The 13,846-nt window shown below is 56.9% G+C and overlaps 1 protein-coding gene across 4 annotated transcripts; it reads right to left on the bottom strand.

Moving 5' to 3' along the window:
* Window positions 1–258: 258 nt before the first annotated feature.
* ZNF598 (zinc finger protein 598, E3 ubiquitin ligase) lies at window positions 259–13,042 on the bottom strand. 4 transcript variants are annotated; one of them, XM_066275270.1, is made up of 12 exons: window positions 12,243–13,042; window positions 6,561–6,673; window positions 5,699–5,828; window positions 5,117–5,328; window positions 4,790–5,007; window positions 4,155–4,281; window positions 3,170–3,357; window positions 2,962–3,034; window positions 2,082–2,854; window positions 1,456–1,600; window positions 1,201–1,345; window positions 259–1,090 (listed from the first exon to the last, which is right to left on the bottom strand). In XM_066275270.1, the coding sequence occupies exons 1-12, from the start codon at window positions 12,561–12,563 to the stop codon at window positions 737–739; spliced, it is 2,799 nt and encodes a 932-aa protein (XP_066131367.1). In that variant the 5' UTR covers window positions 12,564–13,042; the 3' UTR covers window positions 259–736. The 4 variants fall into 4 exon arrangements, with proteins under 4 accessions (XP_066131367.1, XP_066131365.1, XP_066131369.1 ...); XM_066275268.1 differs by having other exon boundaries at window positions 4,146–4,281; window positions 12,243–13,039; XM_066275272.1 differs by having other exon boundaries at window positions 4,155–4,263; window positions 12,243–13,039.
* Between the last annotated feature and the right edge of the window lie 804 nt (window positions 13,043–13,846).

Raw genomic sequence — 13,846 nt, 5'->3', positions numbered from 1 at the left:
TGAACAACTAAGGTGTTGCAAAGCGCAACAACAAAAAAAAAGATTGATGCTTCTCATCTCTCCGTTCCTGTCTGTCTGTCCCTCTCTCTGACTCTCTCTGTAAAAAAAATTAAAAATTAAAAAAATAAAAAAATAAACCACCAGCTATGTGCATTATTGCAAAATAAATTTATTTGAAGATAAATTTTTATAAAAGGTCAGAGGCAATTTGAGATCCCAGATTCAGCTTGTTTCATAGAAAGATTTAACTTCAAGTAGTACAATTTCGTGTCTGCTTTTAATCCTGAACATTCTTGAATCATGAAATAGCCAACTGTTGACACAACACACTATTTTACTCCAGCACCAGGGAACCCACAGCTTCAGGCTTGGGGGCCATGGTGCTGTATAGCCCTCAGGCTCCAGAAGTCCTGGATCGGGCCTCTATGGCCACTAGCTCTAATAGCACAAACAAGTCCTGGCACCCTGGCTCTTCCCTCCCCTGGAACCTTCCAACACCATGAGATACAAACCATGACTGGCGCACCACTGAGGCAAGGGTGTCTGCCCAGTTCCCAAGAGGAAACCAGGAGGACTCCTGCCTGACAGTGTGCTGGGCTGTCCTTATGACCCTTGGTGGGCCGGCCAACCAAGGGGCCTGAGCATGTGGCCTCACCAGGCTGCCTGGCAGTCCAGGAGGAGGAAGAGGGACAAAAGAGGCTTGCAGGTGTGGCCACTCCTACCCATACAGCAGGAGCTATGTGAGGGTCCTGGCAACAGCCTGCAGAGAGGGGAAGTCGTCATCCTGGGCAGTGTGCAGAGCCTGGTGGCTGCTGACGTCACCATTTGCGAGCACCTGCTGGCAGGTGGGGCATACACAGCAGTCCAACCCCATCTGCTGGGTGCTGGCCTGCCACGCACTCTTCTTGTTCTTCTTGGCCTTGGTGCCAGGAAGCCTGTCTTGGCCTCGGAAGTCCGTGTGTGCAGACAGCAGCTCCTGCTGCTTGGCTGTGTCAGGCAGGAGCACCAGCAGCTCATTGAAGATCTTCTGGAAGTTCTCCCCAAGCAGGTCCCGGCAACTCTTATAATACTGGGCTGCGGAGATTATGCCCTACCACCCAGAGCCAGACTCAGTCACCCCTGGCCCACACCTGGGCCCCAGGTGGCAGGCTGCACTACTGCCCCCACCCCACCTCCACCTCCTCCTCCCACCAGCCTAACCTGTCTAAACTCCCCCGAGTGACTCTTGAACTCGCTGAAGCGGGCTTCATCACTCTGCAGGAAGTCCTTGATGGACTGGATGAGCTGCAGGTTCCTCTCCCGGAAGTTCTCGGGGACTAGGTAGGCCTGAGGTGCTGGTGTCAGCCTGGATGTGGGGGTCAGGAGATGGAGGCTTCAGTCTTTGGGGTGGTCCAAGGTGAGGGCACTCTCCCTTGGCCCCCAAGAGCACAAGGCCAGGCAGTCTGCCTCACTTACGCTCTTGTGGTGGTAGTGCTGGGGACACAAGCAGGGTGGGTGCTGGGGAGGCCCGAGAAGCCAGGGGGCGGCTTGCTGACTGGGGGCACCAGACCCGGCGGAGGTGGGGGTGGACTGCCCTTCAGAAGGACCACAGAGCTGAAGCCTATGGGGGTGGCACACCAAGACCCAGACAATGAGCCTAGCCGGCCAAGGACAGCCAGGCCTTGTCCTCTGCTTCCCAGATCCCCAGGACCAGGCTTCCCATCCAGACCGTACCTCCCCTGAAGAGTAGACTCGAGCCAGATGGTGCCCAGAGCCAGCACAAATGCTGCACTCTCTTGTGGCAAACCCTGACTTTAGTTAACTGCTGGGATCGCCCAGTTTTACATGGAGAATGGAACACAAAGAGATTAAGTGGTGGGCCAAGATCATGCTGTTTCACAGGTGATGGTATCTTTGGCATCTAGACTTCTATGCTGCCAAGGCTGCTGGAAAGTACTACACAGGCTGAAATCCCGCCGGCCTGCAGTCCTTTGTCTGCCTGTACAACATAACCTCTGCCCTGGGGTGGGGCTCCAGCCTGACTCTGCTACCCCGGCCCCTTCCCAGATGTTTAGAAGTAGGCCTGAGCCAGGTGTACCTACCTGGGGGAGGGGGCATCCTGGGTGGAGAGGGGCCACCGAGAGCTGGGAAGTCTTCTTGGGATGTGGGGCAGGGAAGGGGCCCTAGGGGCCGTGGGAGCCCAGGGGGTTCCTTGGGGACACTCCGAGCAGGGGCCGGCCCTTCTGTGTGTCCATTGACAATGACAGCAACTGGACCCTCAGCTCTGCCCGTGGTGGCTAAGGGGGCCTGCTCAGTGCCAGGGGGCCCATCTTTGTCAGGAAACTGTGGCAGGGGTGATGCAGCATCCAGCTTCTCAGAGCCCACCTTCTTCTTCTTGCCGACTTTGGTAAAGGTCTGGGTGGAGGCCAGAGCCAGCAGGGAGGACACAGCAACTGTGGTGGGCACGCTACGCAGCTCCTGGGTAGTGAGGCCAGTGCGGCTATCCTCCTCTTCCTCCTCCTCCATGGGGGGCAGCCCACCCTTCTTGCTGCCCTTACCCCCCTTCCCAGACTTCCTGGGGGGCTGACTGCCCCCTCCGGCAGCCTGGGCCCCTGGGGTGGGCTGCACCACCTTCTTGCTGCTGCTGTTATTCCAGGCCGAGATGAGGCTGGTGGGGACTGTGCTGGGCTTGGCGGTTGAGGACACCAGGGCAGGGAAGTCATCATCCCGGAAGGTGCTCCTGCCCCTTGTGGGAACAGGGTACACCAGTGCCAGCCCCACAGGGCCCGGCGCTGCTGCCGTGGAGCAGGAAGAGGAAGTGCAGAGACTGGGGAAATCTTCATCCTTGAGCTTCGAAATGGGGGACGGGAGGGCGCTGAGCCCAGGGAGGGGAGAGGGGTCAGTGGCCTGCCCGGACCTGGACCACCCTGCACCCACCCTCCATGAGCTCTGCACTTCCGCCCAGTTCACATGCGTGTGTACCTCAGAAGTGGGGCTCCTGCAGCTGGGAAGGCCTCTTGGTTCACAGGACCGTTCGTCGAGGCTTCCTTGGGGCCTGCAAGCCACAAAATGACCCTGTGCCAGGGCTGACCGACATCGAGGGAGTACGAAAAGGACCTCTTGGGTGACCAAGGAGCTTCCCAGGGGCTCCCAGGCCCAGGCAGAGCTGCATGCAGTTGGGCCGGCTCACCTGGGCCTTCACCCTGAGTCCGAAGCAGGCGCCGGGACCCCCGGGGCTCCTCGGGCCCCCATGACCCTGCCTCCTCCTTCTTGAGCCTGCTGCTTTCCTCCCGGTCCTCACTCCTGTGCAGCTCCTGCAGCTGCTGTGTGGCCACCGAGGCCTGGATGGCAGCTGCAACTTCTCGGTCCTCTTCTTCCCTGAGATGGGGAGGCCTTCAGACCGAGCAGGGCCCTGGACTACAGCAGTGTGCAGGGCAAGAGGCTGGGAGGGGCCTCAGCCCTAGGAAGTCTGGACACCAGGAGGCTGCTGGGAGCTAGGCCTAAGGCCAGCCGAGTTAGTGTTGGCCCACCTTCCCTGGCCACAAGAGGGAGCTGTAGAGCTGCAGGGGTCCTCCCACCAGCCTTATGGCTATAGCTTACAGGCAGCATCTGGGCTCAGTGTCTGGGTTAGTAACATCTAGAACAGGAGTCCCCAAACTTTTTACACAGGGGGCCAGTTCACTGTTCCTCAGACCGTTGGAGGGCCGCCACATACAGTGCTCCTCTCACTGACCACCAATGAAAAGAGGTGCCCCTTCCGGAAGTGCAGCAGGGGGCCAGATAAATGGCCTCAGCAGGCTGCATGCAGCCCGTGGACCGTAGTTTGGGGACGCCTGATCTAGAATCTAAAGTTGCCTGGATCTGGCTTGGCATTGGGAGCAACCCAAGACTGAGCATGTGCCTGCAGCACTGGTATTTCATGGCACAGCTGCCCCTCTCACCCACCCCAATCTGCAAGTCCTAATGTGTCTGGCTGAAACTAGAGGAAAGAGGAGGAAATGTCTGTTCACTGAGGACACTGAGCAGACCCTCTGGCCATGCCCAGGACACCAGATACTAGAAGGCTAGAGTCCCATGAGCCCTGTGCCTGTTCCCAGTCCAGCTGAGGGCTGCTGCCCCACAGCAGTGGTGCCCGGAGAAGGTCAGCAGCATGCAAATACTCCCACCTCTTGTACCTCCAGCTTCCTCGGCGGCTCTGCTGCGCTCCACGGCCACTGGCCCGGCCAGCTCGGCCCTGGCGGTTGTACCTGTCCACCTCCTCATAGTCCTCACCACTGACGATCCCTGTGGCCGGCATACAGCCTGTTATAGGCCCAGGCCAGACTGATGCTCGTGCTCTGGCTTGTACAGCAGAGGCTTCCCTGTCCCCCAGCACAGCCCAAGGGACAAGCTCAGACATCTCAAGGGGTTCACACCAGCCCCAGGCTTCTATGGCCTCGGAACCAGGTCAGAGCAAGAAGTGGGCTTAGAGAGGGGTCTAAGCCTGTCGCTCCATAGCCTCACGACAAGACCCCCACACAGCAGGTGCTCAACAACCCTCCAACTCGGGGAGAGTCCCAGGGACTCCAGAAGAGCAGACCCAAGATGCTGTGGGAACAGGCCAGGAAAAAGAGCTCCCTGCTCCCTGTAGTCACAGTGTGCTCAGAGGAGAAGCAGACTCGGCAGATGTTCCTTGTCCCCACCGACACAGGAAGGATCAAATCAGGCCCTGGGTCTGAGGCCTCCCGAGCAGGAAAGTGGGAACTCTGCGTCAGGAGCACCGGGCTGGATCCCTAGGGGCCCTGCTAGGCAGAAGGGAGGCCCTGCTCACCTTCATTCCGACGTGAGTGCCGCGGCGTGTAGCTGAACTGCAGGTCAATCTGGCGATTCTGGCGGGCCTCAGCGCGGCTCCGGCTGTGGCAGGCTGTTTTGTGGGCCTTGAGGTCGATCTCGGTGCGGAAGGCATGGGTGAACTGCTCAGTACTGCAACGGCCCTCCTCACACAGGAAGTGCTTCTCCCGGAAGTGCTCCCGCAGATAAGCGTAGTCGCTGACAGGGTGTCAGCAGGAGCCCTGTCAGCCCCACCACCCCAGCCAGCGGCCTCTGCCCAGCCTGCTCCAGGTGTCCTAGGGACTACCCCATGCTGCCCTGTACCCACCTGTAGTAGTCTTGGGCCCCATCTGAGTCACAGAAGTGGCAGAAGTAGTGATCTCGACGCAGGTGCTTCAGCAGCTCATCATTGTCCAGGTAGCGCTCGTCACAGAACTTACAGAGTGGGTGCCCACGGTGCGATGTGTCATCAGGGTCTCCCTGCATGCGGTGCCGTGCCAGGTCCTTGCGTGAGTACCACTTGCGCTCGTATGTGAAGATCTGCAAAGAACAGGGGGCTGGGCACAGGACGTGGGCTCCCAGATGGTACCAGCTGTACTCCAGAGCCCCAGACACCAAGCCTAGTGGGCCTACATAGACCTTCCCTGCCTGAGCTGTATGAAGCCTCACTCCCCACCTCCCCCCGGAGGGCTGTGAGAGCTAAGAGAGCTGGGAGGAGCGATCCTGGGGTGGGGGGCTTTTCAAGGGTCCAGCCTATCCAAAGTCAGAGGCAGCAATCAGCCTCTCACAGCTATCAACTAAGCCCCACCATACTGCCCCCTCTAGAGGGCCTGGCCCCACAGCCCTCTGCCTGGGGCCCTCGGAGACCTAGGGAGAGCCCCAGGCAGGTGCTGTGGGAGTTGGGGCGTACCTTGAGGTGTTTGAGGCACAGCTTGCAGCAGAAGAGCTCATGCTGCTTCCTCATATGCTGCTCCAGGTCTCCGAAGAGGCCGAAAGGTGGCAGCTCAGGACACCTTGGGCACTCGTGCTGTAGCAGCTGCCTGGGAGACACCAAGAGCCACCCAGCCTCACACTCAGCATCGCCACCTGGAGCACGCTCCGGCACCTCCTCAGGTCCCCTCAGTCCATGCCCCTGTGGGTGCCCTGGGAGCGGGGGCCAGGACAGGCACCCCCCCACGCCCCTCCAGGCTCTGACCTCTGAGTCAGATGGTGTTGGGCCCAGGGTAAGAGCTGTTCCCCAACAGGGCCTAAGCCAAGCAAGGCCACAAGATAGGGCTGCGTCTATGACCCAGGAGACTAACCCCTGCATCAAGTGAACACGATGATAAGGCCACACAGGGGACTGGTGTCTAAAGCCCAGGTTCCAGCCAAGCCAGGGGCCGCCCCTCACCTGGAAGACTAGGGCCACCTCATGACAACTGTACCCCTTCGTGAAGTTTTCCTGTCATGGGCCAAGAGCCTAACTTGCAGGAACTCTGCACCTCACAAGGCTCCAGAAAGCAGGTACTGGGTGCTATGCCAGAAGTGCTTTCTCTGAATTCACCCCCTGCCCCCACCTCAGCAGGGTGCTGAGCGTCCCCAGTTACAGGAAAGGAAACGGAGGACAGAACCTAGCCACCTGGTCCTGATACCCACACTGCACCAAGTGCCCCCACCCTCCTGAGGATTCTGAGCACAAGAGGTGACGGGGATGTGCCCACCCCTGCCACAGTGCCCCACAGATGCGGGCTGGCCAAGACCCTAGGAGCCTGAACTGATGCTTCCTTCCTCACCTGTACAAGGCAAACACTTTCCCATCAGCAAAGTAAATATCATACTTCTTCTCATGCTGCAGCTGGTGGATGGGGATTGTGGCAAAGGCAGGAAGCTTCTTTCCAAAGACCACCTAGAACGGAAAATGAGAGGGCCTGGTGAGCAGGGCAGTGGTCAGCTACTGGAGGACGCAGTCAGGCTAAAAGAAAAGGCACTCAGGGTTCCTCCCAGGCGGCCAGAGGGAGGCCCCTCTCCTCACCCACAGTCTGTGAACTCAGAGTAGCTCGGACAGACCCACAATGCGCAGCCTCACCCCTAGGGGGCGGCTCCCCCCTCATTTCACAGCCAAGTATATACCTACACAGAGGCTGCCCCAGGGGGCAGTGACAAGGACCAAATGTCCAGGCCAATCAGGGTTAATCACATGGGGTTTGAGCACAGTCCAAGAAGCAGCTAAGGAAATAAATGCTGCTAGGACAAGATGAGTCAGGTGACCATGTGTTCAGGTCTGGCTACTCTGTGTCCACCCATGACAGTTCCATGATGCCATAGGAGAAGGGCTCCTCCACAGGACTCAGTCATGGTCCTGACTGTTCTTGGCCAGCTTTCTGCTTGTTGGCACCAAGGGGATGAGCTGGAGTGTACGTGACAAGGGCTGGCTGCCGAAACTTCTTCAGCTCAGCAGCCTCTCAGGGGTCTCGAGCACACTTGGGTAAAGCCTGCTGGGCCTGCCCTGCCCTTCCAGACGCCTGCACTGGATAACCCAACACCTGTCCTAGTGCCCGGGCCTCCCCTGAGCCACCAAGGGCACTGTTTTCTCCAGGGCTCCCTCATCCTCCAGCCCCCATTCTCTCTGGCCCCCCCACCTTCCCCTGGATCAAGACACAAGCCTGTCTCCTCCAGGCCCCTTCCTGCTCCACTACTGCCCCCCCAGGCTGGAGCTGGGTGCTTGCCTCAGCCTGGAATCCTCACCAACACATTGGGGAGCGGGGTGGAAGGATCTTCACATTAAGAAAGGTCATAACAAAGTCATTCCATTAAGTTTAGGTTGAACCAGGGAGAATATCTGGGACCTGGAATGGCCATGAACCTGGGAAAGCACAGGACTGGCTGGGGAGAGCGGGTGGTCACACTGTCTCCCAGCAGCAAGGTAGTTAAAACTGGTTCCCTGGGTAAGGAGCCAGGGAGCTCAGCCTCTACTTCTGAGGACAAGGAAGGTGGGTTGGCTGACACCCAAGCCTGTCCCCTATTTCATCCCCACAGGAGCCCAAAGGAAGCAAGGAAGCGTCATGGTCATGGTCCAGCCACACCCATTCTGGAGGAGGGTTGAGCTGGGCCCCAACAGGCCTTTCTTCCCCAAGTCACATGTGTGTCAAGGTCAGGCACTGCCCTCTGCCACATGTTGAGCTCAAGTGGGAGACTCATCCCAGCTGAGCTCCCATGTCCTCAGAAGGGAGGTGTGGTTCCACCACCCAAAGGTCCCACTCTACACCGCTCCCCAGCTTGTCCTCAGCCTGGGCCTCAAGCTAGCCTCTTCTCACGGGATCTCAAGGCGAGCCCATGGCCAGACCTGCCTTCCAGTCCTCCCAAGGGTGCCTTTCCAGCCCAGACCCAGTTCCCCTGCGTCCTGCCCAGGGAGAGGTGCCCACAGACCCAGGGCCGCGAGCCAGGCAGGATGCTGCTGGAGGAGTTACCTGCTAGGGGCGGTACGTCAGCTATGCTGAGGCAACACAGGCTGCAGACTTAGGAGCCCCAGCACCCGCCTGCGAGGTGGCCAGGCAAGCAGGCCCCAAGAGAATCCTGGATGCTGCCAAGAAGCGTCCAAGCACAACAGACTCAGCAGAGAAAAGACTTCCTTCCCCAAAGAAAACCTGTACTGGATGGAATAGCCTCTTTTCAGAGGTCAGCTCTGATCTACCGTGGGTAGTGTCTCCCTTAAATCCTTGCCATGGACAGAGGCAGGGTGCAGATCTCAAGATCAATCACCAAGCTGCTTGGGTGGGTGCTTGTCCCTCCTGAGAAGCCTGGTAGGGCAGCCCAGGCTGGGCACACCTGAGCTAAGCCAAGAGAAGGGAGACACTACATTGGCTCAGGAAGGGATCAGGACCATAGGAAGAGGCTTGGGAAAGGAAAGTTACTGAGGGCATACAGGTGCATAGCTGGGGTTTTAGGAGAATGAGAGGGAGCAGGCTTGGAGCCATGGCCGTGGAGTGGGGAAATGCTAACTCCCCCTCCCACACAGGCTGAGAGACTGGGAATGGGCCCCATTCCAGGCCTGCACCAGAGACGGAGCCCAGCAAAAAGCACATAAAGGGATAGCAGTGCAGCCTGGTATGGCTAGTGTCCCTGTCCCCAGCAGAGGGTGAGGTGAATGGTAAGACTGAGTGGCTGGACAAGGACAAGGGATGGTGGCCTGGCCAGGGATGGGCAGGAACCCACCAGGGACCCAACCAGTGTGACCTGAGACCTACCCACCTTGGTGATCAACTGATGGAAGGGGGTCATGGGTCCAAGGACAGAGGCCAGACCAGGCCAGGCCACTTGACAATGGGTCATCCTGGGTATGCCAGGCACTAATTGACCAAGTGGGAGAGCGGACCCCTGGGCTGGCCCAGGATGGCCAGGCTAGTCCCTGAGGAGAGAAAGGGGTAGATGAGGGTAAGAGAGCTCTCCTCGGAGCACTCCACAGGGACAAGGCTGGGGTCTTGCTGCTCCCCACTCCTGGTATGTAGTGGGCACTAGGAATGAGTGCATGAGAACACAGGTGATGCCAACAGTGACCACTGGCAAGACTGAGCCAGATGGTGAAGGGTGGGTAGTGAGGATGGTCTAGGGCAGGGGTCCCCAAACTTTTTACACAGGGGCCAGTTCACTGTCCCTCAGACCATTGGAGGGCCGGACTATAAAAAAAACTATGAACAAATCCCTACGTACACTGCACATATCTTATTTTAAAGTAAAAAAACAAAATGGGAACAAATACAATATTTAAAATAAAGAACAAGTAAATTTAAATCAACAAACTGACCAGTATTTCAATGGGAACTATGCTCCTCTCACTGACCATCAATGAAAGAGGTGCCCCTTCCAGAAGTGCAGCGGGGGCCGGATACATGGCCTCGGGGGGCCACATGCGGCCCGCGGGCCATAGTTTGGGGACCCCTGGTCTAGGACAAGGGAAGAAATACAGTGTGGGCCCCCAGGGATCATCCCAGAGAGTACAGGCACCTCCAGGGCCCTCTTAGAAGAGGGGTCCAGGACCAAGGTGGAAAGAGGCACCAACAACAGAAAAGCATAGCTTGAGTCAGCAGGTCACACCTTCAGCCTCCCCTTCCACTTCCTGCTGGTGACATGGGGGTTGACGCTGTATTAGGTGGCCTCCAGGGCCCCTTCTAGCTCAGATACATCCCACTTTGTACAGCAGCCCCATCAAGCCTCTTTGACATCACTGGGGATCAGGACAAGGTGGAAAGCAAGATGAGAGTCATCTTTTGGAAGAAGCTGCCTGTGGGAAAGATGCAACCAGGGAAGAAGGGATGGGAACTAGGGGACGTGACATCATTCTCAACCTGGGTGCCCTCAGCTGGGACTCAGCCTCCACCCTGAGAACCTGCCAGCAATCTAGATTGATCTGGCTTTTCACCTGCCCAGCAGCTGCAGGGCTATGCTGCATCTGCTCTTCCCAATGCCTGCCCCCATAGGCCAGCACAAGAAGCACTCAGCCAAGGTACAGGATTTCACCAGCAGAGAGCTGGCCTGTTCCACACAGCATCTTGGCACACTTTCCTCCCAGTTTTTTTCAGACTTAGTCCCATAAGGGAAGGCAGAGCAGAGGCAGGTTCCAGGGCTGTGGGTTGCTATGGGATTCCTCAGTGGGTATGGGACACAGAAATTCAGAGGAGAGTGTAGAACTCAACAAGAAAACGAGAAGGGTTAGGGCAGAGCTGCAAGTTCAAGAGTGGGAGGCAGGATTAATGGAGAGGAGCATCATCTCTCCAACCTTCCCAGGACACCCTCCTGCTGCCCAGTGATCTGGGGCAGGCCCAAGAAGGCCAAGGTCAGCCAGAGCCACCTGATGCCAAACCACATCCCAGCTGGACCCTGCTGACAACTCATGTCAACACCCCCTTGCCACAAAGCACTGGGAGGGTGTGGGACCCACAGGGAGTAAGAAAGGCCAGATGTGGCTATAGTAACCATACATAGGTATTGGTTCACTTGAGTGAGACCAGCAGTGCCCAGAACCAGGGTCTCTTCAGCACCTTCTTTTCTGGAGGAAAGCTATAGGTGCAGGGGAAAACCTGGCCATTCAAGAGTTACGTCATGCTACACAACTCTGGCTGGCAAGGCAGGCTCTGGCAAAACTGGGAGGTGCCCACTGAGTAAGCCCAAGGTTTCCCTGACTCTTCCTACACCCCAGATCTCTGCCAGGACCACATCCATTTCTGTCCACCCCATTACAGACTAACAGCATCCCCAAATATCTTTCCGATAGGGCACAGAATCCACCTGGCTTCTTTACCATAAATGTATACTTTAAAAAAGAAAAAATGAGCCTGACCTGTGGTGGTGCAGTGGATGAAGTGTTGACCTGGAATGCTGAGGTCACCAGTTCAAAACCCCCGGGGTTGCCTGGTCAAGGCACATACCAGAAGCAACTACTACGAGTTGATGCTTCCTGCTCCTCACCCCCCCTTTCTCTCTCCTCTCTCTAAAATCTATAAATAAAATTACAAAAAAGAAGAAGAAAAAGAAGAAGAAGAAACTTATTCCTCAACAATGTCATTTCTGCTTCACTTCTAGGAAAAGGAAAGAAAGTTAGATTGCCCGGCAGATGTCTCCAGCCCAAACTTTCCATGAACAAACTAGGGAAATTTCACAATGCTAGAAGCAAACAGATCTCAAAGCACAGCAAATCAAGGGAGCCCCACGTAGGTGCTCCCAGCCAGCAGCTGGCATTGCAGGGAGGCAGGAGGAAAGCTCCCAGGTGCCCTCTGACCCCTCCAGGGCTTTCACGTCTGGACAGAGTCAGAAACTCTCCCCTTCACTAAGGAGCTGAATGAGCCTCCCCCCCAGTCGGAACTGGCAAGGAGGAAACTTCAGGGCCCTTGTATCCCCACCCACCAAGCACTCGGAGGAGCCCTTAATGGTTCTCCCTTCGCCTCTGTTGGAAAGTCTGAGTGCTACCTCCACTCAACAGATGAAAATTGCCAGTCTCAGTAAGGGCGGGCTGGGGTGGGCCAGGAGCACGGCTGGGTTGGAAAAGCCAAGTTTGACCTCTGCAGGTGCCCACTTGCCCTGTCTTCTCCGCTAGAGTGGAGATTCCTGAGGGATAAACTCCAAAAGACGAGCAGGTCGAGAAGTATGACACTCCTATGGCCCAACGAGAATTCCCTGAGCGCAGAAGTCAAGTCCCCAGGCTCTGTACCCACAGGGACCACTCCCTCTTCGACCCTTCTCCGTCACCCCCTGCCTCCCGGCCCCAGACAGCCCACAGTAGGCCTCGCGGTCAGGACCCCACCCCGGGTGGCCCGCCAGGCCTCTCTTTCGGAAAGCCGGCGCCATCAGGCCCGCGAGCGGACATCAGGAAAGCAAGTCCCCTTCCGGATGCCAGGTCCCCGCCGCCCAAGGCCGCCCCGCCCGGCCGCCCTCCATTGACCGCCCCGGCGCCCTGAACGCTCAGGCCGACCGCCACGACACACCTGGCGCAGCTCCTCGCGGCACACGGCGCAGTATCGCTGTTCGCACAGCACCCGCATCTTGGTGGAGCAGCGGTAGCACACGGGGTGGTCGCAGCGGCCCAATGCTGTGGCCTCCAGGTCCCCGCAGCACAGCACGCAGCTCCCGCCGCCCCGTTCGGGCGCTGCCGTCACCGCCTCCAGGGCTGCGCGCCGACTACCGGTGTCTACCACCGCTGCCGCCGCCGCCGCCATGGTAAGGGCTCCGGCCCCCTCCCGGCCGGCGCGGCGCGGCGCGCAGCGACCAGTCTCCTGGCGGACCCGCCCCTTCCGGAGAGACGTCATCGCCCCGCCCAGCAACGGCCCCGCCCGGCGGAAGTGCACGGCGATTTCCGACCCAGGGAGGCGCCGGTTTGAGGAGCGCTTCTGGCAGCGGGTGTTGTACCCCCCGTTAACGTCTCGGAGGTCACCAACTCATCTCTCTCCAGACCCTCTTCTTGGGCCACCCTCTTCTCCTACCGCTCCATCCGGTGGTTCCATTCTGTAGTGTCGCCAGCGTCAAAATTTGTGATAGAGACGTGAACCTAGACAAGAATGAGGACGGCGTATAAGAGCTCTATGAGCTCTCACACCCTGTTATCATTAAAAGTTCTACAGGAAGAACTCCAGATTTATAACAGAGCTCTGAGGTCGCACCTCCCCTTGACTTCCTGTGCCCTACGGGACTTACCAAGTCTATAGGTTCTGAATTGCAATCCTGTATTTTTCCTGAATAAACCTTTTTGGTGATTTAATACCTAGTCGATATCTTTACCTACGAATTTTGGGGGTTAGCTCGGAACCCAGAGAAGAAACGCGATAGCTTCAGGCTCTGGGGCAAACAGGTGCTGGTGCCCACAGAGCTCTCTTGAGCTGTCTCCTCTCCCTAATTCAGGAGCTGGAAAGGGTAAGTCTCTTGGAACTGAGCTTCCGCTTCTTGTTCTGAAGCTCTCCAAGCCTTATTCGGGAACTGTTTTGAATTTTTTTTCCTTTTGTTTAAAGGCCTTGTTTGTTCGTGAGCTACTGTAGTTTGGCATTCTGGCCAGACTCGCCAGGGTAATCAGGCTGCTATTCTAAGGGCTGCACTGTTAGCATTTGGCTTCTCTCTTCCTAGAGCAAGCTAACGAATTGGCTTTTTAAAAAGTCTTTGTCAAAAAAAAAGCGCCTTTGTCCATAACTGTGATTGGCTGGTATTTAATCTACAGATTTCTTGAGAAGTTTTAGACTAGAGAAAAGCCTCTGAAAATCACTTCTCAGCTACCTACCTAAATATTATCAGAAAGCCCCTCCTAGAGGCATTTTGTCTCTAGGCCAGGGGTGAGGAACTATGGCTTGCGAGCCAGATGTGGCTCTTTTGATGGCTGTATCTGGCTCGCAGACAAATCTTTAATAAAAAAAATAATAACGTTAAAAATATAAAACATTCTCATGTATTACAATCCATTCATTTCCTACCGCTCATGTTCATGGTTGCAGGTGGCTGGAGCCAATCACAGCTATCATCCAGACAATCACAGCTAACACCAAATTTTTATTGGATAATGCCTAATGTACACGGGTTGTTGTATGGCTCTCATGGTATTACATTT

Source organism: Saccopteryx bilineata, chromosome 4 (genome assembly GCF_036850765.1).
Source record: "Saccopteryx bilineata isolate mSacBil1 chromosome 4, mSacBil1_pri_phased_curated, whole genome shotgun sequence".
Classification (NCBI taxonomy): Eukaryota; Metazoa; Chordata; class Mammalia; order Chiroptera; family Emballonuridae; genus Saccopteryx; species Saccopteryx bilineata.
The sequence above is the reverse complement of the archived record's forward strand: the minus strand, read 5'-3'. Positions and strand labels throughout refer to the sequence as shown.

Coding starts and splice junctions, on each gene's coding strand:
- ZNF598 (XM_066275268.1), bottom strand. CDS start 12,563: ATGACGTCTCTCCGGAAGGGGCGGGTCCGCCAGGAGACTGGTCGCTGC. Junction 6,674..12,242: donor GCCGCGAGGAGCTGCGCCAG/GTGTGTCGTGGC, acceptor TTTCCGTTCTAG/GTGGTCTTTGGAAAGAAGCT. Junction 3,035..3,169: donor GACTCAGGGTGAAGGCCCAG/GTGAGCCGGCCC, acceptor TGTGGCTTGCAG/GCCCCAAGGAAGCCTCGACG.